The sequence below is a fragment of the Ranitomeya variabilis genome, chromosome 4 (assembly GCF_051348905.1).
Source record: "Ranitomeya variabilis isolate aRanVar5 chromosome 4, aRanVar5.hap1, whole genome shotgun sequence".
NCBI classification, from domain to species: Eukaryota; Metazoa; Chordata; class Amphibia; order Anura; family Dendrobatidae; genus Ranitomeya; species Ranitomeya variabilis.
Genome location: NC_135235.1, coordinates 217,296,463 through 217,324,220, shown reverse-complemented (window position 1 = coordinate 217,324,220; position 27,758 = coordinate 217,296,463). Strand labels below are relative to the sequence as shown.

The window sequence follows — 27,758 nt, the reverse complement described above, 5'->3', positions numbered from 1 at the left end:
TTACCTGAATCTAAGGGTACTGTCACACAGTACCATTTTGATCGCTACGACGGCACGATCCGTGACGTCGCAGCGATCGTATGAATATCGCTCCAGCGTCGTAGACTGCGGTCACACGTTGCAATCACGGCGCTGGAGCGATGCCGAAGTCCCCGGTAACCAGGGTAAACATCGGGTAACTAAGCGCAGGGCCGCGCTTAGTAACCCGATGTTTACAGTGGTTACCAGCGTAAAAGTAATAAAAAAACAAACAGTACATACTTACATTCCGGTGTCTGTCCCCCGGCGTTCTGCTTCTCTCCACTGTGTAAGCGCCATAGCCGGAAAGCACAGCGGTGACGTCAGACGTCACCGCTGTGCTCGCTTTCCGGCCGGCAGACGCTCACACAGTGGAGAGAAGCTGAGACGCTGGAGGACAGACACCGGAATGTAAGTATGTACTGTTTGTTTTTTTACGTTTACGCTGGTAACCACGGTAAACATCGGGTTACTAAGCGCGGCCCTGCGCTTAGTTACCCGATGTTTACCCTGGTTACAAGCGAACACATCGCTGGATCGCTGTCACACACAACGATCCAGCGATGTCAGCGGGTGATCAAGCGACGAAAGAAAGTTCCACACGATCTGCTACGACGTACGATTCTCAGCAGGATCCCTGATCGCTGCTGCGTGTCAGACACTGCGATATCGTAACGATATCGCTAGAACGTCACGAATCGTACCGTCGTAGCAATCAAAATGGTACTGTGTGACAGTACCCTAATTCCCCTGAGGGGTGGAAGCCTCCTGCCTTCAAAAGCACACTAACCTGCTTCTGGGATTCCTTTCCTTCTTTTCTCTGGACTAATTCTCTAGCACTATGGAACCCTGTACTCTCTTGGTTCCCCATTCTATTGCTAGTATACATGCAGGCTGAAAACTTATGAGACGAACCTTTCCTCCTCATCTAGAGTAGGCTATGTTCTCCTGCCTTAGTCCTAAACTATAGGTTTATTGTGCTTACAGGTTACTGTATTAGCTTGCTTCCAAGATTGATAACACAGGTATATGAACAGATAAACAACAAACACTCCACAAGCGCACCATACAAAGATCATGGGGTCAAGCATTTTAGTCTAACAGTGGAGTCATCAGTGACCACACAATGAGGGTCAATATCTGGGTTCAAGGGTACCTGAGCCGGGCAAAAGAAACCCGTAATTTTACCTGATCCTGGTCGACTAGAAGAAGGGGAAGACCCGTTCACAAGTGGAATGACGTAGGTAGAATATAATCAGTATTCTTACCCCAGCGCTGTGTGATGCCACTACTCCCGGGAAGTCCCCTGGTCCATTACTGCAGTCAGCCGGGTCTCAGATGAAGCACTCAGGTCCCTGTTCAGGCAGCCAGAATTGTTATCGCAGGTCTCGACCTGTTCTCTGATGAGTCCACCTTAGAGATGACGTCACGGCCGGAGAGACAAGACACAGTACACCAGGCATGTATCTGAAGTATCTCTAGTTTATTTGAGCTTACACAGACTTTTTATCCATACTTATGTCGGAAGCGGATTCACCATATATGGGCTAAGCGTCGGAGAGTTTACCCCTTGTCTCCCTGTGTTTTCGCAATCATATTTTTCTACACAGAACATTATTCGTTATTTACCAAGGACATTTCATCCCCCATGCCCTGCTACAATTAGCAATAATAGCTGCATGAAGAATAGTGAATAACTACTTGTTTTTCTCAACTTTAGTAACCCTTGAATAAAATGGAGGCAAGCAAGATAAAATGGATCCTGCTGTAACACTCCTATGAACCACACACAACATATGTATTTGTAGGGTCTAATAGCAGTTTGGGTCTTAGGAGCCGTTGACTTTGCACTTATAGATGACTCCTTTCTCGGTGATCAGCCACAAGTTTCCCCGATCATAAGATACATGTTTGAAGGTGTCATAAAAATTCAACTGGGTCCAGGAGGTTCCGATTGGATTCCCAGCAGAGATCCCTTCCCTGAAATAGAGGCAAGAAGTTACTCACAACTATAATGGTGGCATAATGAGCCATATGATAACTATGTGATGCTGTCGGCCGTCATTAGTGCAGCTCACTGCAGATAGATTTTGTAACTTAAAAGTATAAAAAATATAGTTAGAAATTATAAGTGATGTCCAAAAACTCTAAAGCTGATACCTTTTATACACTTGTCCCTGGGAGTTCACGCCGTACACAGAACCATCGGTGCCGACCTCTACCATGGCCAATTTGCCGTCTATTTGCTGCCACCGACTCCCTTGGCAGGCCGTGGGCGTCACTTCATAGCGGTAATATATATCATCGTAGGCGTTTACACCCCAACATCCCAGGGGACCGCAGGTGTAATACTTCAGACGCCCTTCTGTGTTGTTGTAGGCTACATTTGCCGAGTTGGAAATGGTCTGATCTCTGTTCGCGCAGTAAATATCATCCAACCCATTGGCTCCGGACAGGAATTTATTCCCACCTGCATCTATCTGTTTCAGACGTCCTATAGAAGTAAATGGTAGAGAAAAATTAAAGGGTTTTCTCAAACAAAGAAATATTGTTGAAAACAGATCTGAAAAGGCAAAAATAACGAATGAAGCCATATTCGCCTGAAACCCTGGTGCTTTCCTTCTCGTCAGCCCCACTACGGTCACTGTAGCATTGCTGTACATTGTACTGACACAGACATGTAACTACTGCAGCCAATCACTGTTTGTCTGCAGAGGTTGCACAGCCATATTGGGATGTCATAATTGCAAAAGAACTACAGTGAGCAGTGAATGACCTGAATCAAACCGGGAGTAGCAAGGGGTCCCGTATGGTGAGTATAATTTATTTTATAATTTCTAAACCAGCTGTAGTTGTAGCTGTGTAGCTGGACCGTGTGTGCATGGAGGATGTGTTGATGTAGCTGGGTTGTGTGTGTACAAGGGGTGTATTCATGTATCAGGGCTCTATGTGCATGAGGAGTGTATTGATATAGAAGAGCTGTGTGTGCATAGGGGCTATATTGATGTAGCAAGGATGTGTGCATGGGGGGTGTATTTGCAGCGCCCCAGAGACCTGGTCGTTGCAGTAAAGTCGCTCTGCCACCAGGGGGAGCAAAGGGTTCTATGTATTAGGCCACTCCTCACACTTTGGTAAAACTGGGGGTTGGATAGAAAGTTAGAGAGAATCTGACTGGGTCGGATCCAGGCAACATCCTGTGGCAGAGGGTGTTGCGGGGGAAGATTCAGGGAGGTCTCCGTCAGGGGTGGGATCCTGGCAGTGACCTAGCGAACAGGACAGATCGTTACGGAGCCGCGCCTGCACTTGAATGTGATTAAATGAACAAAGAAAAGAGTAGTATGCAAACAAAAGGGATCACCAAAAGTATTTACCAAAGTATAACAATTTTATTGAACCACACTATTTGAACACTACACTCAAAGATTAAAAACACTTAAAATTTGCAACATACATGGCAAAACAAATCAGATAAACCAGACCTATGATAAGGTCAAACCACAGTACCACCCAAAAGGCTACCTAAAGGATCAGAATATATATTCCCATCATAACTAAAATAAAGATCACAAAGTGTACCAAATCTCGCAGGTAGCCTCCCCAAGAGATGTATCCGGGCTAGATAGAAGATGTATGAATATAGTGGGTGGCACCGGGCACAGATGCCCAACGCGTATCGCCAGTGAACTGGCTTCTTCAGGGGCAGTAACAGTAGTGTCCATAGCCAGTGGTTACATACCTTTCAAATAATTGTCAAAGAAGGATCAGCTGGAGACAGGAGGTACCCGGGTTTAGAGCTGGGACATGTGCATATATTCGTAAGCCGGAAATGGCCCATAACGCCAGCGGCTGCGCAATAGAGAGAAGGTGGCTCAAAGTGATCATTCCGGATTATCCGCCCTGGTGCCAGTGCGCATGCGCAGAGGTGCGCACGCGCAATGCACGCCGCTCGGGCGCATCGCGGTAAAGGACACAGGAAACAGTGCCGGCTAGCAGGTGCATGCGCGGTGAGGCACATGAAGTGGTGGCCACCTGTCCCAAGATGTCCGCTCCGGGCCCAGCGCGCACGCACTGTGGGCCGGGAGCGGGCACCGATAGGACAGAGGGCCGAAAGAGAGAGTCAGATGGGCCCCCCCCAGCTAAATAGCCGGTGTATAATAGAGTAGCGGACTGAAATACAGGCGCCTGTGGCAAATGACAATGTAAAGGCGCTACGCAGGTGTTGGCCAGAAATATCACACAGTTAGTTAGAGAGAATCTGACTGGGTCGGATCCAGGCAACATCCTGTGGCAGAGGGTGTTGCGGGGGAAGATTCAGGGAGGTCTCCGTCAGGGGTGGGATCCTGGCAGTGACGTAGCGAACAGGACAGATCGTTACGGAGCCGCGCCTGCACTTGAATGCGGCGGCATCTTAAGAAAGGATACGAAGCGAGATATATTGTGGAGAAGTGAGAAACGAGATCGCAGCAACAAGGAGATAAAGCCAGTAGGAGTTGTGCCCTCAAGATCGTGGCAACATCCTACTGAGGCGCGTAGCCGGTGGCCGGAACGCCGAGGAAGTATTGGCTCCAAGCATTACTTCAAACAGCGGCAGGACAGTTGATTATAGGTTGGCTGTCTCACCTAAAACCCCTAAGCAGACATAAGGGGCAATTGTGGGAGAGGGGCGACGCTAGGGTCCCGGAAGAACTCCAGGCCTACCCGTCATACGGGTGCGTCCTAGCCATATCATCTGGGGGACGGAGAAGAACATCAGAAACGATAGTTGTGAGAAAGAACATCAGATACAGACACAACAGTTGTGAGGACTATCCCGTGGGGCTCAGCAGGTAAAGACTACAACACACAGGCGCTAGACGGTAGGCACTGATTTCCATCTGCAAAGGGAACTCTGGATGTGCCTTCGGACGGCAGGTCTCAGCCAGCCCTGTTAGCAGTACTCTGGATTGCGGATCCCGAAGCCTTCAGTAAAGAGGTAAAGAGACTGCAACCCTGTGTCCTCGTTATTCACTGCGCCTTGCACCAACCCACCACCACCTTTCATTGGACGCCCCTTAGCAGGGTCACGGACCGGGTCTAGCCACCGTGACAATCTCAGGACCGAGACAGAGAGAGGCCCGGTACCGGGTACCCCGCGGCCCTGCGTCTGGGGGCGCTCCAACTTGATGTAGCAAGGCTGTGTGTATGGGGTTGTATTGATGTAGCAGAGCTGTGTGCATAAGGAGTGTATTGTCATAACATAGATGTATGTGCATGGGAGTGTATTGATGTAGCAGAGCTGTGTGTGCATGGGAGTGTATTGATGTAGCAGAGCTGTGTGTGCATGGGGGGTGTATTGATGTAGCAGAGCTGTGTGTGCATTAGGGTTGTATTGATGTAGAGGGGCTATGTTTACATGGGGGTGTATTAATATAGCATGGCTGTGTGTGCATGGGGTATGTATTGATGTAGCAGATCTGTGTGTGCATGGGGGTGTATTGATCTAGCAGGACTGTGTGAGCATAGGGGGTGTATTGATGTAACAAAGCTATGTTTGCACATCGTGGGGTACCATACGATGTAGGGGGGATTATAAAAATTGCCATGGTACAGTAAGTGCACCATTGTATCTGTCACTCTTTCTTGTTTTTGAAAGTTGGGAGGAAAGGTAATAATGACACAGCCCTAATGTCTAAACTTGTGCATGATTAGAAAGTGCTTGGAAAAGAGCACAGATGACCAACACCTTACAGATAAGGTCCTGACAGTTAGTGTGGGGGAGTGGCAGCACAGATGAGTTTAGCTATGTCACATTACAAACCACAGTTTCTGTTCTCTTTCTTCATAGTACAGTCACCTCTGCTGTACTGAACCTCTCCCCAAACCGCCTGTCCATGGATGAGAGCTCACAGGTATCAGTAATGACACTTATACACTTATGCCTGTTCTGAGGAAAATTGTAATCCCTCTTCAGTGAAAGCAGAGCAGGCTGTCATTACATCTCACACTGGAGTAGCCTGCTCTTCTCTCACTGCAGAGGGATTACAAGATGCTGTGAGCACAATAAAAGTGAGAATACTGACACATTCCAGATAAGATTCCATTAATCAGTGTTGGGGGAGAGACAGTACAGCAGAGGTGACTATGTGAGAAGGACAATGAGAGAAGGACTAAACACAGACTGCTGGGATTTTTTTCTGTGTGCTCTTATCTCCCAGCACTGTCTAATCAGGCAGGAGAAGGTTGCACTCTATCGTGCCAAAGCATTGTCTAATATGAAATACATGAAATATGAATAGCAAAATGGCTTTTGAACATTAGGAAAAATATTTGAGAGACGCTTTGCACAGGATTTGGCCAAATAGTGTGAGCCCATCAACCATTGTCAAGGTGGTCTCATTAATCTGATAGGTCCCTGACCTCCCTGTCCAAATGTGAACACTTACCGAAGGCTAATGTCTGTATGCTTGGGTGAATGTGGACACCTCTGTCAGCAAAGCCTACATATGGGTTGGCTGGAACCAAGTGTGATTAGATGTAATTAAAAAACACATGGTGAAGGGAGGAGTGCTCAGTCAGTAAGCTAACATAAAAATGACAGAAAAAAGACTGGCACATCCAAACTAGTGTGAATAGGTGCATAACAAGAGCAGCTACCTCCATATATAATATACAAAAAAAGGTTGCACTCTATCGTGCCAAAGCATGTCGAATATGAAATACATGAAATATGAATAGCAAAATGGCTTTTGAACATTAGGAAAAATATTTGAGAGACGCTTTGCACAGGATTTGGCCAAATAGTGTGAGCCCATCAACCATCGTCAAGGTGGTCTCATTAAACTGATGGGTCCCTGACCTCCCTGTCCAAATGTGAACACTTACCGAATGCTAATGTCTGTATGGAATGCAGCGCCCCAGAGTCCTGGTCGTTACAGTACTGTGGCTCCGCCACTATGGGGAGCTATGGTGCGTCTGATGGCACTGAAAGAGTTCATCGGATCAGGTATCACAGACACCAATACATTTCACAGCCGGGCCTCCGGGGGGAGCTAAGGGTTCACTAGGCCACTCCCCACCATAGTGGGTAAACTGGGGGTCAGGCAGGAAGTTAGATCAGAAAGCTGACTGGGTTGGAACCAGGCAACACCTTGTGGCAGAGGGTGTTGTGGGGGAAGATACAGTAGGGTCTCTGTCAGGGGTGGGATCCTGACAGAGGCTTGGCAACTTGAACGAACGTAACGGGACCGTGCCTGCTCAGGATAGCGGCGGTGCCCAAGGAAGGATTAGAAGCGAGATAGATTGTGCTGAGTGAGAAACGAGATCAAGCAAAAGGAGAAATACCAGTAGGAGTCGTGCTGTAAGACCGAGGCAACATCCACTACCGGTGGCCGGAACGCCGAGGGAGTATTATAACATTCAGCTTCAAGCAATACTCCAAACAGCGGCAGGACAGTCAGCCTAAGGCGGGCTGTCTAACTTAAATCACCTATGCAGTCTTGGGGGGCAACTTGTGGAGAGGGGCGACTCTAGGGTCCCGGAAGAGCTCCGAGCCTACCCGTCAAACGGGTGCCGTCCCAACCAGAACACCAGGGAGGGACGGAGGATTAGTAGAACATCATCTAATCGAGTTGTGAGGGAACTTAAGAAACAGACACAACAGTTGTGGGGACTTTCTGTAAGCACAGCAGGGAAGGACCGCAACACATAGCGCTAGAAGGAAGGCACAGATTTCCACCTGCTAAGAGAACTCTGGAGGTGCCATTGGGCCGGCCGGACTTGCGCAGCCTGGTTATCCGGATTCCGGACTGAGGACCCAGAGATCTTCAGTAAAGAGGTAAAGAGACTGCAACCTGGTGTCCTCGTTATTTACTACACCGCACCACTACCGCTCCACCATCATCATCCGTCATACTTATCTATCCACTTCATTTACTGTGCGCCCCTCGGCAGGGTCACGGACCGGGGCCTAGCCACCGTGACAACCCCAGAGCAGAGACTCAGAGGCCCGGTACCGGGTACCCCTCGGCCCTGCGGCAGTGGGGGCGCTACAGAACAGTAAAAAAAGATATGTTTCAGCTCACCCCCATCAGCAAATCCATGAAAGTCCACAAAAACATCCGAGCAAGGAAAACGCCACCGCCCAACGTCCTCTGCCAGGTAAGTAAGAAGAAAATCAAGCTCCGGAGTAAAAAGTCATCAAATTTATTTCCACATATTTAAACTTCGGAAAAGCTGCTTCCAAATAGCTGCACAACTATTCCAGAAAAGAAGCCATAAGTTAGCTGAACGCGTTTCGAGCACACATAGGTGCTATTTGTCCACAGCATAAACTTGAATAGCCCAGCAAGTCATATAAAAACAAATTTAACAGGTGAATAGCAATGAAAATAATTAACTCCGCCTTAACAAATCCCATTGGATATCTAGACCATGTGACCTTAGGACAGGTAAAAAACACCAAAATCATCAAACACAATTTATATGCACATATCAAGAATACCGCACAGCTAGGTGTAATTACCAACCTGAAAGAAAGAAAGAAAAAAAAATCAGCAAAAACAATAATAAGATATTAATAGTGCAACATCATCTCTTTTCTAAGATTTAACCCTGTAGGCACTCTGGTGTTCAATAGATAAATCCAGAAAGCCTCTCTGTCACGTAATTTGCTTTCTCTGTCACCGCCTCGTATATTTTTATACATTTGTTCTATCGCATAAACCTTTAAATGACTTGTATGTCTGTCATGTTTGTTAATAAAATGTCTTGATACATTTGACACATGACGTAATGTTGGTTGGACAATATCCAATAAATGTTCCCTAAATCTGTCTTTTAGTTTCCTTATTGTAGATCCAACATATAGGAGCTTGCATTCCAGACATTCTAGCAATCTAAAAAATTTTCCGATAAAAAGTTTCCTAAATTGCAACTCCGACCATGTAGTTTACATTATTGAATGTCTGGAATGCAAGCTCCTATATGTTGGATCTACAATAAGGAAACTAAAAGACAGATTTAGGGAACATTTATTGGATATTGTCCAACCAACATTACGTCATTTCTATACGACACCAGACACTATTTTTGACCTATGTAGGTATAGTCACTCATAGATATATTATTTATCCGGAGAACAACGAGTAAATACCAAAAACAAATAATTAAAATATAAAAATTGCTTTTATTATTACTAACATAAATTAATTTACATTCAAATTGGATACATAGGTCACGATAAAATTATGTGAATCACACCAAAGTGTTTAGATATGACACAGGATGGAGCATATCAGACTGTGATCATAAAATAAATAAATAATGAGGGATCATTAAATGCTTTTAAATAAATACCAAAGAGTTCACTGGGAACAGTGCATCACAAATTGTGATTGCACTTCCTCCTGCTCATACCAGTGTGCTCACACCATGTGCTATAGGCAACAAAAATAAATGATTCAATGAATCACCTGCTGTCAGTGCAGCTTCTCCTATGTACACACATGCTGCGATTAGCTAATCCCTCATCAGTAAACGACAATAGTAACTGTATTTACCCATAATGAGGTCCAATATCCAGCTCCAACCTGTGTCAGGAACAATTTGTGATGCACTGTTCCCAGTGAACTCTTTGGTATTTATTTAAAAGCATTTAATGATCCCTCATTATTTATTTATTTATTTTATGATCACAGTCTGATATGCTCCATCCTGTGTCATATCTAAACACTTTGGTGTGATTCACATAATTTTATCGTGACCTATGTATCCAATTTGAATGTAAATTAATTTATGTTAGTAATAATAAAAGCAATTGTTATATTTGAATTATATTTGTTTTTGGTATTTACTCGTTGTTCTCCGGATAAACAACATTACGTCATGTGTCAAATGTATCAAGACATTTTATTAACAAACATGACAGACATACAAGTCATTTAAAGGTTTATGCGATAGAACAAATGTATAAAAATATACGAGGCGGTGACAGAGAAAGCAAATTACGCGACAGAGAGGCTTTCTGGATTTATCTATTGAACACCAGAGTGCCTACAGGGTTAAATCTTAGAAAAGAGATGATGTTGCACTATTAATATCTTATTATTGTTTTTGCATTTTGTGATTTTTTTTTTTCTTTCTTTCTTTCAGGTTGGTAATTACACCTAGCTGTGCGGTATTCTTGATATGTGCATATAAATTGTGTTTGATGATTTTGGTGTTTTTTACCTGTCCTAAGGTCACATGGTCTAGATATCCAATGGGATTTGTTAAGGCGGAGTTAATTATTTTCATTGCTATTCACCTGTTAAATTTGTTTTTATATGACTTGCTGGGCTATTCAAGTTTATGCTGTGGACAAAGAGCACCTATGTGTGCTCAAAACGCGTTCAGCTAACTTATGGCTTCTTTTCTGGAATAGTTGTGCAGCTATTTGTAAGCAGCTTTTTCCGAAGTTTAAATATGTAGAAATAAATTTGATGACTTTTTACTCCGGAGCTTGATTTTCTTCTTACTTACCTGGCAGAGGACGTTGGGCGGTGGTGTTTTACTTGCTCGGATGTTTTTGTGGACTTTCATGGATTTGCTGATGGGGGTGAGCTGAAACATATCTTTTTTTACTGTTCCATACAGACATTAGCCTTTGGTAAGTGTTCACATTTGGACAGGGAGGTCAGGGACCCATCAGTTTAATGAGACCACCTTGACGATGGTTGATGGGCTCACACTATTTGGCCAAATCCTGTGCAAAGCGTCTCTCAAATATTTTTCCTAATGTTCAAAAGCCATTTTGCTATTCATATTTCATGTACAGAACAGCTAAATATAGAGATCTCATATCTCCGCTTACTACTCAGACATGGTGGAACATCTTATACTTTGGATTACTGCAGTTGCCCTTGAATTTCCTGAATGAAAAATGTAGCAGCCTCAGAAAGCCACAAGGCACGTGCGTTGTCTTCATACCTGATGCCTGCACCCAGTTGTTATCTTGGAATTTGTAGATATTCTGCATTTTGTTGACTCCCCAGACACCGGCAGGACCGGCCGTCACATGCATCAGCTTTCCAGGAATATTTTTCCACCCGTTGCCCAGCCATTGGTAGATGTCATCATTATCATTCACACCGTAAACCTGACCGGCACCGGCATCCACCTGCTTCAACCGCCCATCGATCACAGTGCATAGACTGTCTGCGGAAAAAAGCGATGAGAGAGACCAAGAAAAGCAAGTATCATGACGATGGCTACGATAACATTACAGGATGGAATTACTATTTATGCAGTTGTCAGTTTCTCAGCTGATGAGCTTTAGATATAAAAACTGTAGGTCAAAATTTAGCTGCAACCTTTTTTTTCATCTTCTATCAATGGGGGTCCAATCATTGGGGCTGCATAATTTCCATAAAGAAGGAGCCAGGGCACCTTCCTGCAATAGATCCGTGCTCCATTTCTTAGTTTCTTCTGAGCACAGGGGCAATTACTACCTCTACAACTCCTATAGTTATACCCCTGGCTCTGAGCGGCAATGTCCTGCACAACGCTGTGGGAAAAATTAAAGTGAACCCAATACTCCATATATAACGATTTAATGTTAAAAACTGACTACTTTTGTAATGTACATCAATTAAAAATTCCCTATTTTTAATTAAAGAGACCCATAACACAGTTTTCTCAAAAACTTCGACATAGGATAGGAAAATATTAGAACAAATATGAAACCTGAAGAAAAAAAATATATATATAAGACTATGAGACTAGTTAATACAAAAAATATTAAATATTAACCCTTCTATATCAAAACCATGAAGGAATAACGAGCCGTTTGTTGATAGGTGACATCTGCAGTTCTCCTAATAATTGCACAGAGGTTACCTGCAGCAGTGGCAGCTCCGATGCTCAGCAGTAATACACCGAGGATCTGGATCATGATGACTCCGTGTGTGATGTGATCTACTGCTGATTCGGCCCATTTATAAGCCGCCCGAACTCCTCCCCAGGCCACTTATCACTTTTGGGAGTGGGATGATCCCTCACTCCACCTTAAAAAAAAACAAAAAACCCCCCAAACAACTAACAATGATTAACTGGCATGTGGCATACTGGATACTGCTTCAAATCTGCAAGGAAAATCAAGAAACGTGTGCAAGAATTTTCGAAAATCTCGTTTACTTCATTGGTACTGTAAATGCGGCAATTTTTTTGTTGTGCTTCAAACATATGCAAAAAAATCATTGGAAAAATCCAAAGTATGAAAATACTTTTAGGCCACATTTAAACTGCTGAAAACTAGGGTCATTCAAGTCTGCACATTTCACACTCTACTGGCTCCATGTGTAGCTCTGTATGCCCATCCTGCCTGTTTGTAAATCGGACCAGACTGGAGCATGCTGCGATTTTTTTCACATGGTCCTCTGTATTTATAGCCCATATGGACTGGCATATGAATTAAAAAAATAGATTACCATGAGGATGGTATGCATGCCAAAAATACATTCTACAAGGATGATATAGAAGACAAAAATACATTCTACGAGGATGGTACACAAGCTAAAAAGACGTTCCACAAGGACGGTATACAAGTCAAAAATACATTCCACGAGGACGGTATACAAGTCAATGATACGTCCCATGAGGAAGGTATAAAATCCAAAAATACGCTCCATGAGGACAGTATAAAATCCAAAAATACGCTCCACGAGGACGGTATACAAGACAAAAATACATCCTACGAGTACGGTATACAAGCTAAAAATACGTTCTACGCAAACGGTGTACAATCCAAAAATACATTCTACAAGGATGGAACACAAAGCCAAAAATACGTTCTACAAGGATGGTATACAGAACAAAAATACGTTCTACGAGGACGATATACAAGCCAAAAATACGTTCTATGAGGACGGTGTACAAGCCAAAAATACGTTTGTCCTAATAGCCTGACTTGAAATATGAGATATATATTTAGTGAAGTTGTGATTGACTTAGGAGCCAGGTATAAGCACCTAATTAAAAGGGCCAATTTTCTGCCCGTCCGCTGCCCATGTAACTTGTGGTACCCATGGCCCATGTATTCCTTGAGTGTTCTCCTTCCAGCTACCTTCTCTGGAACATGGCTGACAAGAGGCTGCAGCTGGAGGCCCCATACTCTATACAGCATAGGATAGCCGTCCTGACTCTTGACTTGGGTGTGGGCTCAGCTAGTCTCCTTCTCATCTGTTGTCAGCTCTGAGTCCCTGCAAGGGCCAGCTGTCTGCATGGTGCTTCATACTCCTACCTAAATTTAGCCTTAGTCCTCCCTGTATTCCACCTGTGGGCTTACTCTCATAAAAAATACTCATAGGCAATGAAGTCCCCTCCCTCCCTTTAGCAATAGGTCCATCCTCTTAGAAAAACACCTATTTGTGATCTATTTGTAGTTGGGTAAGCAGCAATCTAAACTCATGCAGCACCTCTCCAAAGTCCTATCGATGACTAGTCTCTGCAGTCGTCTCTGCTCCTGCAGTGATGCGACACTGCGGCTGGAGACCTCTCATTTTTGTTAATCCTGGACCTGCCCTCCTTACTCGGTCCATAGGTCCACCCCCAGAGAGCAGCAGCCTGTTTCTATCCCTTCTTGTACTCAGATACTCCATTGAGGTCCAGTGGGCATGGTAGATCGTATCTGTCCTCAGTGACCTTCTCCCAGTCTATCGACAGGGCTTCTTCCCAGTGATAGTGTTCTTAGAGCCTCTGGGAAGAAAGACACCAGTCCTGACACCATTAAGTGGTTTCCAGGAGAAGCAAATGATCAAAGTGATCCAGGTCTTCCGAGTGTCCTTCTACAGAGTTTGTTAGGACTTGCAGGGTGTATTGGACCAGAAGGTCATCCCTAATTGTTCCAACCAACCTTTTACAACCCAGTCCTTATCTAAATAACTTGCATGTTCCTATTTGTTGATTTTTGTCCCCCTGTATTATTCCAGTTCTCATGTTTTTCTGGTAAACATAAGTCATCCAAGGGCAATCTAGAGGTTTTACGCAATAATACTAAGGAGGTGAGCTAAGAAGTGTCCCAAACCTGCTATACAACTTTAGTGTTAATAGAGGATTTTTTTGTCCAATTGGCAAAGATCCACTGATTCTGGAACAATATTTCTTTTCTTCTGTGCTTCTCTGTTCCAAAGTTATTTCCCCGGTAATAATATTGCAAACTTTCCCTTCAATTAATTGGGCGTGTACCACATTACTTCTCCTTGTCCTCAGTGACCTCAGTGATAGAGCTTCATCCCAGTCATAGTCGTCTTAGAGCCGTTGGGTAGAAAGTCACTTCTCCTGACACCATTAAGTGGTGAAGCAAGTTTTCCAGATCTTTTGAGTGTTCTCCTGCAGAGTTTTTTAGGACCTGCAGGGTGTATTGGACCAGAAGGTCATCTCCAGCAGCTCCAACCAACCTTTTACAGCTCAACCTTGATCTCAATAACTTGCACGTTCCTGGTTGTTGTTCTTTGTCCCCCTGTATTATTCCAGTTCACATGTTTTTTTGGTAAACATCAGTCATTCCAGGACATGGACAACCTAGAGGTTTTACGTAACAATACTAGCAAGTAGATGATCTAAGGAACGTCCCAGAACTGTTTTACAACTCTAGAACTAATGGTAGATTTTTCGCTGGATTTTTTGTCTTATTAAACTGAGTACTTCGTCAAATTGCCTTTGCTCCTCTTATTTTGGAACAATTTTTCTTTTTCTTCTGTTCCAACCGTTCCAAAGTTATACCCCCTAGTAATAATAATGCAAAGTCTTCCTTCAACTAACTGGACGTGTAGCTTCTCTGTGAGCATGGCCATTGTTTTAATTGACCTGCATCAGACCAGAAAAAGCAGACACCCACAGAGAAGTTTTGTGCTAGTTAGTTGAAGGGAGAATTTGCACCATATTTACCGGGGAGCATAACTTTGTAAAGGATGGGCGCAGAAGAAAAACAAAAACTGTTCCAGAATCAGAGGAGCAGCAGAAATTAGTGATGGTGCTCCCTTAAAATTAAAAATTCAAGTTTAAGGTCCCCTTTAAGAGGGCCATTGGACAAGTTGGATTCATTCTTCACCTTTTACACCCAAAAGGTTCATCTTTAAATTATTTGATGTCAACAAAGGATGGCCATCATACATTTCATTTTATTTGGTATAGCTAGAGAGGGACTGGGGTTCCTCCGACTTAAGTCAGGCAATGAGTTAGTTATTCACATCCTTAATGTGATTAATGTGAACACATGTTGGATAGCGCAGCGCATGGTTTGTTTTACTATGATGAGGGCTATATTTTCTACTATGAACCTAAGGGCAAGTGCCTAGGGAGGCAGAATTTTTGGAGGCGGCACTTAAATGAGAGATTTGTTTTTCAACTTTTCAAATGTTTGTTTTCAAGTTATGCATCTCCAAAATATGCGAGGGGGAGGTTTAGCTATAGAGGAGATGAGCCTGGTACTTAGCAAACAGCAATAGATACACTGTTTTTTGTGCAGATTTCACCTGCGTATTCCTATTGAGGAACAGGTGTAAAACGCTGCGGATTCCACACAAAGAATTGACATGCTGCGGAAAATACAACGCAGCGTTTCCGCACGGTATTTTCCGCACCATGGGCACAGCGGATTTGGTTTTCTATAGGTTTACATGGTACTGTAAACATGATGTAAAACTGCCATGAATCCACAGCGGCCAATCCGCTGTGGATCCGCAGCCAAATCCGCACCGTGTGCACATAGCCTAATTCTGACCCTAACCCTAATTGCAACCCTTACCCTAATACCCCACCTCACATCAAAACCTTAATAATCTCCTTCATCTCCTTCTTTTAATTGTGCCCTTTGGAATTCATGGACTTTCTGTATGCAACAAGCTTCCTTTCCTACACAATTACTTTCTGAAAAACTCTCTGAATCAGTTGGCCCTCACGGAAACCTGGATTCAGGATTCTGACACTGTCTCTCCTGCTGCCATTTCCCATGGTGGCTTACAATTCTCCCATTCCCCGAGACCCACAAACAGACGTGGTGGTGGAGTCGGCATACTTCTCTCCCCACAATGCACCTTCCAGGTCATCCCCCCAGTTCCATCACTCTCATTCCCTTCTTTTGAGGTCCACACCATCAGGCTATTTCGTCCCCTCTCCCCCAGAGTAGCGGTCATATACCGGCCCCCAGGCTCACCCACCCACTTCCTGGACCATTTCTCTGCCTGGCTGCCACACTTCATGTCCTCAGAACTCCCAACCCTTATCCTGGGAGACTTCAACATCCCGATAAACAGCCCCACTTCCACATCTGCATCCCAGCTTCTATCACTAAAAACTTCTCTAGGCCTCTCACAGCTCTCAACCTCTGAAACACAAAGACGGTAACACCCTGGACCTGGTCTTCGCCCAGCTCTGCTCAATCTCCTATCTAGTTAACTCACCGCTTCCCCTCTCTGACCACAACATTCTCTCCTTCACACTCACAAATCCTCGCCCACCCCAGCACCCTCCTACCTACCATACATTCAGAAATCTACATGCCATTAACCCTCATACACTTTCAGACTCCCTACACTCATCACTGTCCCCAATCTCCTCTTTTTCCTGTCCTGATCTGGCTGTACATCACTTCAATGACACTCTTAGAAGCACCCTTGACCAAGTAGCTCCCCTCGCCCTCAGAACCTCCAAACACAGAGTGAAACAGCCCTGGCTCACATCGCAAATCCGATTTCTCCAGCGATGCTCTAGGTGTGCTGAACGCTTATGGAGGAAAACACGCACAATCCACTTCAAATTTATGTTAAGGACCTATAACTCTGCCCTTCACCTTGCCAAACAGACCTACTTCACCACCCTGATCTCCTCACTATCCAACAACCCCAAGAAACTTTTTGACACCTTTCACTCCCTCCTCAGGCCAAAAGCACAAGCCCCTCTCACAGACATTTGTGCTGATGACCTGGCCTCCCACTTTACAGAGAAAATAGACAATATCCGTCAGGAAATCCGCTCCCAGACACCAAGCGCAGTGACTCCCATCCCTCTCTGCATTTCCCCTGGCTCACTCTCCACATTTGATCCCATCACAGAAGAAGAAGTCTCCAGGCTCCTCTCCTCTTCTCGTCCGACTACATGCGCCACCGACCCCATTCACTCACACCTCCTCCAGTCTCTCTCTCCAGTAGTCACAACTCACCTAACTACTATCTTTAATCTCTCCCTCTCCTCTGGCATTTTCCCCTCCTCCTTAAAACACTCTATCATTACTCCATTACTAAAGAAACCCACCCTCGACCCATCCTGCACAAACAACTACAGACCAGTCTCCAATCTCCCCTTCATCGCTAAACTCTTGGAGCGCCTGATATACTCCTGGCCTTATCCGTTACCTCTCCACTCACTCCCTCCTAGACCCTTCACAGTCTGGTTTCTGCCCCCTACATTCAACAGAAGCTGCACTCATCAAAGTGACCAATGACCTTCTGATAGCAAAACGTCACAGTGACCACTCTCTGCTCATTCTTCTCAACCTCTCTGCAGCTTTTGACACTGTTGACCACCCTCTCCTACTCTCTTGGCTCCAGTCACTAGGCATTAAGGACACTGCTCTCTCCTGGTTCTCTTCCTATCTTTCTTACCACTCCTTCAGTGTTTTGTTCTGTGGCTCCACTTCATCTCTTCCACTCACTGTCGGGGTACGTCAGGGCTCAGTCCTTGGCCCCCTTCTCTTCTCCCTCTACACAGCCCCAATTGGACAGACCATCAGCAGATTTGGCTTTCAGTACCATCTGATGACACACAACTATACAGTAAAGGCACAGATGATTGGCCTCGGGGAGACCAAAACATCTGAACACCGCGGAGACACCATCACGTGTTTCTCAACGCAGTGATCCAGAACACTGCCCCCATCCCTTATGGGAAATATGCAAATGCATGTAGGATAGCTGCGGAGACACCATCACGTGTTTCTCAACGCAAGCAGTGAATAGCCAGACCTTTCCCCGGGAAGGAACAACCACGGGAAGGGCTGCATCCAATAAAGGAAAACATCCAATACAGGAAAACCACCTATGCCAAGCATGGTATCCATCCACAGACAGCTGTTTCGGGGTGTTTGCCCCTCATCAGTGTGGAGTAGGAATCTGGCAATTAGGAGCAGTGCCTAGTAAAAGGCTGTAAAGGCACAGATGATTGGCCTTGGGGAGACCAAAACATCTGAACACCGCGGAGACACCATCACGTGTTTCTCAACGCAGTGATCCAGAGCACTGCCCCCATCCCTTATGGGAAATATGCAAATGCATGTAGGATAGCTGCGGAGACACCATCACATGTTTCTCAACGCAAGCAGTGAATAGCCAGACCTTTCCCCGGGAAGGAACAACCACGGGAAGGGCAGCATCCAATAAAGGAAAACATCCAATACAGGAAAACCACCTATGCCAAGTATGGTATCCATCCACAGACAGCTGTTTCGGGGTGTTTGCCCCTCTATGTTTTGGTCTCCCCAAGGCCAATCATCTGTGCCTTTACAGCCTTTTACTAGGCACTGCTCCTAATAGCCAGATTCCTACTCCACACTGATGAGGGGCAAACACCCCGAAACGGCTGTCTCTGGATGGATACCATGCTTGGCATAGGTGGTTTTCCTGTATTGGATGTTTTCCTTTATTGGATGCTGCCCTTCCCGTGGTTGTTCCTTCCCGGGGAAAGGTCTGGCTATTCACTGCTTGCGTTGAGAAACATGTGATGGTGTCTCCGCAGCTATCCTACATGCATTTGCATATTTCCCATAAGGGATGGGGGCAGTGTTCTGGATCACTGCGTTGAGAAACACGTGATGGTGTCTCTGCGGTGTTCAGATGTTTTGGTCTCCCCGAGGCCAATCATCTGTGCCTTTACAGCCTTTTAGTAGGCACTGCTCCTAATAGCCAGATTCCTACTCCACACTGATGAGGGGCAAACACCCCGAAACAGCTGTCTGTGGATGGATACCATGCTTGGCATAGGTGGTTTTCCTGTATTGGATGTTTTCCTTTATTGGATGCTGCCCTTCCCGTGGTTGTTCCTTCCCGGGGAAAGGTCTGGCTATTCACTGCTTGCGTTGAGAAACACGTGATGGTGTCTCCGCAGCTATCCTACATACACAACTATACAGGTCATCCCCTGACCTTACCCCCGCTGTACTACAGAACGCCACTGACTGTCTGTCTGCAGTCTCCAACATCATGTCCGCTCTCTATCTGAAACTCAACCTCTCCAAAACTGAACTTCTTCTGCTCCCGCCCTCTACTAACCTCCCTAAATCTGACATTTCCCTCTCCGTGGGTGGCACCATAATAACACCCCGGCAGCAGGCGCGCTGTCTGGGTGTTATGTTTGACTCCGATCTCTCCTTCACCTCCCATATACAATCTCTTGCCCGCTCGTGCCGCTTACACCTAAAGAGCATCTCTAGAATCCGCCCTTTTCTCACCATGGAAACAACAAAAACCCTCACTTTCGCCCTGATCCACTCCCGCCTGGACTATTGCAATGCTCTATTAATTGGCCTCCCCCTCACTCGACTTTCCCCTCTTCAGTCTATCCTTAATGCAGCAGCCAGGGTCGTCCATCTGGCTAATCATTACTCCGACGCGTCCGCTCTTCGCCAGTCGTTACACTGGCTGCCCATTCATTACAGGATACAATTCAAAGTACTTGTTCTCACCCACAAAGCTCTTCACAGTGCGGCACCCCCTTACATCTCCTCCCTCATTTCTGTCTATCGGCCTAACCGACCTCTGTGCTCTGCAAATGACTTTCGACTAACCTCTGCACTAATCCGTACCTCCCACTCCCGGCTCCAAGACTTCTCCCATGCTGCACCAAGCCTCTGGAATGCTCTACCCCAAGATATTAGGACCATCCACAATTTGCATAGTTTTAGGCGCTCGCTAAAAACACATTTTTTCAGAGCGGTCTATCACGCTCCCTAATCAAAGCCATTTTATGTTTGTGTGTGTGTAGCCCATTCACTATCCCCATCTATCCCCCACCCCCTGAAGATGGCTGGACCATCATTGTAAATACATCATTGTAAATACACACCTGTACTTTGTGTCTCCCCCACCTCATTGTAAATTGTAAGCTCTCACAAGCAGGGTCGTCTTATTTCGCTTTAATTATTGTATTGCTAACGGTGTTACTCATGATGACTGTTGTGTTTGAAACTGTTAAACTGTAAATGTACCTGGAATGAATCTGCCAGCTGGCAGATTCGACGGGCGCACTGCGCATGCGCCCGCCATTTTGGATGATGGTGGCATCTATTGCTGAAGGCGGACGGACACCGGGACTTGGTAAGTATGGGGGTGTGGGATCGGACAGCGGGGGGCAGAGGGGAGGCCGAGGACAGGCGGAGGGGAGAGGAGGGCAGCGGAGCACAGAATGGAGGGAGGAAAGGCTGACAGCAGTGGCAGATCGCCGCTGTCAGTCGGTGGAGGGGGCAGATCACGGTCTCCAGCCATGGCCGATGTTATTACAGCATCGGCCATGGCTGGATTGTAATATTTCACCAAGTTTCACAGGTGAAATATTACAAATTGCTCTGATTGGCTGTTCCACTTTCAACAGCCAATCAGAGCGATCGTAGCCACGTGGGGGCAAAGCCACCCCCCTCGGCTGAAGTACCACTCCCCCTGTCCCTGCAGGTCAAGTGAAATTGGAGTTAACTCTTTCACCTGATCTGCAGGGACGTGATCCCTCCATGACACCACATAGGCGTCAAAGGTCGGATTGGCACCGACTTTCATGACGCCTACGTGGCGTCACAGGTCGGGAAGGGGTTAAAGTAGCTTTATATCAGAAACTAAAAGTTCTAACCCCTTATGAAATATTCTGAAGCGATTTTTAGATTCATTCCCTAAACCTCACTATTAATCCCTTCATCATTTTAAGAAATTATAATTATAATCTGCTTTTACTTACAGGCTCAGACCTCCAGTTAATCCTTCGTCTGCTGTAAACATAACAAACTCTTCTCTGGTGCTGTTCACGCTATAAACGCTGCTGCAAGTCTTGAACTATGTATACATTTTCAGTTCTTGTGTGTGCAGCTAACATATCTGGCTTTGAGTTTTCTGGTGTTTCTTGCTCGGCTTGACGGACTGCTGTCCTGGTCCACAGACCATCGAGTAAGTTCTGGACTTTTACACAATGTTCTGCATTTTGATTTGAGGTGGGAAATATCGAAGTCTAAGAGATGTGAAGGTGCAGTATATTGTGTCACAACAGCAATACTGTACTCATGGCATCATTGACTGGCTTTTGGTGTGTCGACGGGCATTATTAGCCAGCACAGGCTGTTGGAGGATACTGCAGGTCCCTTATTTTACTCTTTGTTGGCTGTAGATACACACACAGCCATGATATATTATTACACCCCCCCATGTAAGCATAGCACTGCTACATCAATACCACCCCCATGCACACACAGCCCTACTACATCAATAAACCCCCATGCACACAGCTCTGCTATCAGACACTCCTTATGCACACACAGCTCTGCTACTTCAATGCAACCTCATGCACACACAGTTGTGCTAGATCAATAACCCCCATGCACACACAGCCCTGCTATATCAATACACTTTTCATGCACGCAGCTCTGCTACATCAATACACCCCCATGCACACACAGCCCTGCTATATCAATACACTCTTCATGCACACAGTTCAGCTACATCAATACACCCCCATGCACACACAGCACTGCTACATGAATAAACCCCTCAAGCAGAAATATTTGCCCATCTATGGACTAGATCATTGGTGAGCTTCTTTAAAAGAGTTAGTTGTAAAATGGTTGAAAGCAAGAGTTTATTTAATGCCAAGAACACAATGAAGAATAAAGCAATTTTATTTTTTGCTTCTCCTATGAACCACACACAACATATGTATTTGTAGGGTCTAATAGCAGTTTGGGTCTGAGGAGCCGTTGACTTTGCACTTATAGATGACTCCTTTCTCGGTGATTAGCCACAAGTTTCCCCGATCATAAGATACATGTTTGAAAGTGTCATAAAAATTCAATTGGGTCCAGGAGGTTCCGATAGGATTTCCAGCAGAGATCCCTTCCCTGAAAGAGAGGGGAGAAGTTACTCACATCTGCAATGGTGACATAATGATTATTAGAGCCATGTGATAGCTATGTGATACTGTCGGCCGTCATTAGTGCAGCTCACTGCAGATAGATTTTATATCTGAAAAGTATAAAAATTATAGTTAGAAATTATAAATGAAGTCCAATATCTCTAAAGGTGATACCTTTTATACACTTGTCCCTGGGAGTTCACGCCGTACACAGAACCATCGGTGCCGACCTCCACTATGGCCAATTTGCCGTCTATTTGCTGCCACCGACTTCCTTGGCAGGCCGTGGGCGTCACATCATAGCGGTAATATATATCATCGTAGGCGTTTACACCCCAACATCCCCAGGGACCGCAGGTGTAATACTTCAGACGCCCTTCTATGTTGTTATAGGCTACATTTGCCGAGTTGGAAATGGTCTGATCTCTGTTCGCGCAGTAAATATCATCCAACCCATTGGCTCCGGACAGGAATTTATTCCCACCTGCATCTATCTGTTTCAGACGTCCTATAGAAGTAAATGGTAGAGAAAAATTAAACGGTTTTCTCAAACAAAGAAATATTGTTGAAAACAGATCTGAAAAGGCTAAAATAACGAATGAAGCCATATTCGCCTGAAACCCTGGTGCTTTCCTTCTCGTCAGCCCCACTACGGTCACTGTAGCATTGATGTACATTGTACTGACACAGACATGTAACTGTTGCAGCCAATCACTGTTTGTCTGCAGAGGTTGCACAGCCATATTGGGATGTCACAATTGCAAAAGAACTACAGTGAGCAGTGAGTGACCTGAATCAAACCGGGAGTAGCAAGGGGTCCCGTATGTTGAGTATAATTTATTTTATAATTTTCAAACCAGCTGTAGTTGTAGCTGTGTAGCTGGACCGTGTGTGCATGGAGGATGTGTTGATGTAGCTGGGTTGTGTGTGTATGAGGGGTGTATTCATGTATCAGGCTTCTAAGTGCATGAGGAGTATATTGCTATAGCAGAGCTGTGTGTGCATAGGGGCTATATTGATGTAGCAAGGCTGTGTGCATTAGGTTGTATTGATGTAGCAGAGCTGTGTGTGCATGGGGGTGTATTGATGTAGCAGTGCTGTGTATGCATAAGGGTTGTATTGATGTAGAGGGGCTGTGTTTACATGGGGGTGAATTAATATAGAATGGCTGTGTGTGTGTAATAGGGTGTGCAGGCGGCTGGTTTGAACCCTGCATTCCTGTGCATGCCTACCTAATGAAACTGGGTATGTTTTGTGTTTGCTGTGTGCCCTGTGCAGTTTATGATAGTTGACACTGTTTAATATGATAATGGCTGACACTGTTCTGATATGTGTGTGTTAGGGACAGGAATTGGGACAGTCAGTGGCAGTGGTAGGTCAGCATTGGTAAGGGTTATGGCAGTGTAGTTGTGGGTTAGTGTAAGGCTACTTTCACACTAGCATCGTGTGACGGACGTCGCAATGTGTCGTTTTGGAGAAAAAACGCATCCTGCAAAGTTTCCCGCAGGATGCGTTTTTTCTCCATAGACTTGCATTAGCGACGCATTGCGACGTATGGCCACACGCCGCATCCGTCGTGCGACGGATGCGTTGTGTTTTTGGCGGCCGCGACGCACAAAAAAAGTTCAATGTAACTCCACCCCCTCCTCCCCGGAACTCACAATGGGCAGCGGATGCGTTGTAAAACTGCATCCGCTGCCCATGTTGTGCTTCATTAACACACTGTCCGTTGGGCCGACAGTTTGCGACGGCCCGTACCGACGGACTAGTGTGAAAGTAGCCTTAAGGGGGGCACTGTAGAGTAGGAGATTAGATTGTGTTGAGAACTAGTTTCAGTCAGAGTAGTGACAGTTGAGAAAGGGGGCGGAGCCAGTGTAGTGTAGTGCCTTTCTGAGGTAATTTTCAGGTAGTGGGAGGAGCTAGAGCAGTGAGAGGAATTGTTCTAGAAGGAGTGGTAGTGGTTGTGTGGTGAGTTACAGTTGAGAGAGACAGATGAAGCACTGAGGGAAGCAGGTCTGGAGATGTTAGATCTTGAAGCACGTGAATAGCGAGGCAGTCTGCAAGGGTCGGTGGCTTGTCTGTGGGTTACCTCCCGTGACGTCCGGGACTTATGGTCCAAACAGGAATTGCAGAGGCAACCTGATTTTTCGCCCAGAATGGGGAAAGTGGACGAGGAGCACCTAGTATCAGAAAGCTGGAATTCCCAGGGGACTGCGGGTCTGGAAGCCACGGTGCTAGAAGATAAGCTGAAGGAAAAGACCACGGAAAGTGCAGGAGAAGTTCTTATGTCTTCTGAAGATTGTTGGATTAAGTCTGTTATGAAGATGCACGAATTGAGTAAAGTTTTATTGAAAATGAATCGGGACTTTGATTTGTGTGTTTCTGCGACGGATTGGAGCCCTGTATGCTGTGAAGGATTCTGACTCACAGGTGGGGGAACTACTTGACACACACAGCACACCACAAAATGGACATGATATTTCTGTAGCGGAGTGTCGGGGTGTGATGAGGAAGCAGCAGCAATCCCTCGGTACGGCTACCACCCTGGCCCCCGTTACATGTGCATCGGGTATGTATTGATGTAGCAGAGCTGTGTGTGTATGGGGGTGTATTGATCTAGCAGGACTGTGTGAGCATAGGGGGTATATTGATGTAACAAAGCTATGTTTGTACATCGTGGGGTACCATACGATGTAGGGGGGGAATTATAAAAATTGCCATGGTACAGTAAGTGCACCATTTGTATCTGTCACTCTTTCTTGTTTTTAAAAGTTGGGAGGAAAGGTAATAATGACACAGCCCTAATGTCTAAACTTGTGCATGATTAGAAAGTGCTTGGAAAAGAGCACAGATGACCAACACCTTACTGATAAGGTCCTGGCAGTTAGTGTGGGGGAGTGGCAGCACAGATGAGTTTAGCTATGTCACATTACAAACCATTGTATCCGTTCTGTTTTTTCATAGTACAGTAACCTCTGCTGTACTGAACCTCTCCCCAAACCGCCTGTCCATTGATGAGAGCTCACAGATATCAGTAATCGCACTTACACACTTATTATGCCTGTTCTGAGGAAAATTGTAATCCCTCTTCAGTGAAAGCAAAGCAGGCTGTCATTACATCTCACAGGAGTATCCTGCTCTTCTCTCACTGCAGAAGGATTACAATATGCTGAGAGCACAATAAAAGTGACAATACTGACACATTCCAGAAAAGATTCCATTAATCAGTGTTGGGGGATAGACAGTACAGCAGAGGTGACTATGTGAGAATGACGATGAGAGAAGGGCTAAACACAGACTGCTGGGATTTTTTTCTGCATGCTCTAATCTCCCAGCACTGTCTAATCATGCAGGAGGTTAGACCAGGAGATCAGTGACGTATCCTTACATCTCGCAAACTGAGAAACTTGCTCTAAGATATGAAAAGAGTTACTACCCAGTTACTTTCTATGTTATAGACAGGCCCAGAACAGCTAAATATAGAGATCTCATATCTCCGCTTACTACTCAGACATGGTGGAACATCGGATACTTTGGATTACTGCAGTTGCCCTTGAATTTCCATGACCTGAATAAAAAATGGTGCAGCCTGAGGAAGCCACAAGGCACGTGCCGTGTCTTCTTACCTGATGCCTGCACCCAGTTGTTATCTTGGTATTTGTAGATATTCTGCATTTTGTTGACTCCCCAGACACCAGCAGGACCGACCGTCACGTGCATCAGCTTTCCAGGAATATTTTTCCACCCGTGGCCCAGCCATTGGTAGATGTCATCGTTATCATTCACACCGTAAACCTGACCGGCACCGGCATCCACCTGCTTCAACCACCCATCGATCACAATACATAGACGGTCTGCGGAGAAAAGTGGTGAGAGAGACCAAGAAAAGCAAGTATCATGACGATGGCTTCGATAACGTTACAGGATGGAATTACTATTTATGCAATTGTCAGTTTCTCAGCTGATGATCTTTAGGGTCCCTTTCCACTTGCGAGGAAAACGGACGAGTGCAATCCGATAAAAATTCAGATTGCACTCGGACCAATGTTATTCAATAGGTGTCTTTTCATGTGCGATGCTGCGTATTGCTGTGATTCTCGGACGAGACTCGCCAATACAAGTCAATGAATGCGAGAAAAAAAATCGCACAGCACTCGCACCATGCGAGTTCTGTCCGATTCTTACGCACCGGTGTCCTTTGAAAAGCCGGTAATTCAGCGCGGTGTACAGTAAAATCACACTGACAGGTTAGAATAGAGTAGATATATACACATAGAATAGGTATAAATACATATATATATGTCAGTGAGACACCTATATATGTATATTTATATTTAATGCAGCGCGATATAGCACAAAAGCCGGTAATTCAATTGCCGGCTTTTGCTCTCTCCTTCACAAACCCGACATGATATGATACATGGTTTACATACAGTAAACCATCTCATATCCCTTCTTTTATTACATATTCCTCTTCACTAATGTAAGAAGTGTCTGTGGGTCAAATTTGGGGGCTCTAGCTATTAAGTTAAAGGGTTAAATCATGGGAAAAATTGGCGTGGGCTCCTGTACAACGTTGTGGGAAAAAATAAAGTGAACCCAATACTCCATACACAACGATTTAATGTTAAAAACTGACTATTTTTGTAATGTACATCAATTAAAAATTCCCTATTTTTAATTAAAGGGACCCATAACACAGTTTTCTCAAAACATTCGACATAGGATAGGAAAATAGAAGAAAAATATGAAACCTGAAGAAAAATAAAATATAATATAAGACTATGAGACTAGTTAATACAATAAAATATAAAATATTAACTCTACTATATCAAAACCAAGAAGAAATAACTAGCCGTTTGTTGATAGGTGACATCTGCAGTTCTCCTAATAATTGCACAGAGGTTACCTGCAGCAGTGGCTGCTCCGATGCTCAGCAGTAATACACCAAGGATCTGGATCATGATGACTCCTTGTGTGATGTGATCTACTGGTTATTCTGCCCCATTTATAAGCCGCCCGAACTCCTCCCCAGGCCATTTATCACTTTTGGGAGTGGGATGATCCCTCACTCCACCTTAAAAAAAAAAACAAAAAACAAAAAAAACCCCAAACAACTAACAATGATTAACTGACATGTGGCATACTGGATACTGCTTCAAATCTGCAAGGAAAATCAAGCAACGTGTGCAAGCATTTTCGGAAATCTCGTTTACTTCATTGGTACTGTAAAATGCAGCAATTTTTTTGTGCTTCAAAAATACGCAAAAAAATCATTGGAAAAATGCAAAGTGTGAAAATACTTTTAGGCCACGTTTAAACTTCTGAAAACTAGGACTATTCAAGTCTGCACATTTCACACTCTACTGGCTCCATGTGTAGCTCCGTATGCCTATCCTCAACGTTTGTAAATCAGACCAGACTGGAGTATGCTGCGATTTTTTCACATGGTCCTCTGTATTTATAGCCCATATGGACTGGCATATGAATTAAAAAACTAGATTACCACGAGGACGGTATACATGCCAAAATTACGTTCTACAAGGACGATATAGAAGACAAAAATACGTTCTGCGAGGATGGTACATAAGCCAAGAATATGTTCCTCAAGGACAATATACTCGTAC

General features: G+C 45.0%; 2 protein-coding genes across 2 annotated transcripts; both read right to left on the bottom strand.

Annotated features, from left to right (window-relative positions):
• Positions 1-1,464: 1,464 nt before the first annotated feature.
• On the bottom strand, positions 1,465-11,960 carry LOC143770377 (fish-egg lectin-like). Its single transcript, XM_077259977.1, has 4 exons — positions 11,872-11,960; positions 10,963-11,190; positions 2,179-2,512; positions 1,465-1,998 (listed from the first exon to the last, which is right to left on the bottom strand). Exons 1-4 carry the CDS (start codon positions 11,924-11,926, stop codon positions 1,848-1,850), a joined length of 768 nt encoding a protein of 255 aa, XP_077116092.1. The 5' UTR covers positions 11,927-11,960; the 3' UTR covers positions 1,465-1,847.
• A 9,879-nt stretch (positions 11,961-21,839) lies between these two features.
• LOC143768651 (fish-egg lectin-like) lies at positions 21,840-27,107 on the bottom strand. The gene is made up of 4 exons (XM_077257296.1): positions 27,041-27,107; positions 25,758-25,985; positions 22,306-22,639; positions 21,840-22,117 (listed from the first exon to the last, which is right to left on the bottom strand). The coding sequence occupies exons 1-4, from the start codon at positions 27,093-27,095 to the stop codon at positions 21,949-21,951; spliced, it is 786 nt and encodes a 261-aa protein (XP_077113411.1). The 5' UTR covers positions 27,096-27,107; the 3' UTR covers positions 21,840-21,948.
• Positions 27,108-27,758: the final 651 nt, after the last annotated feature.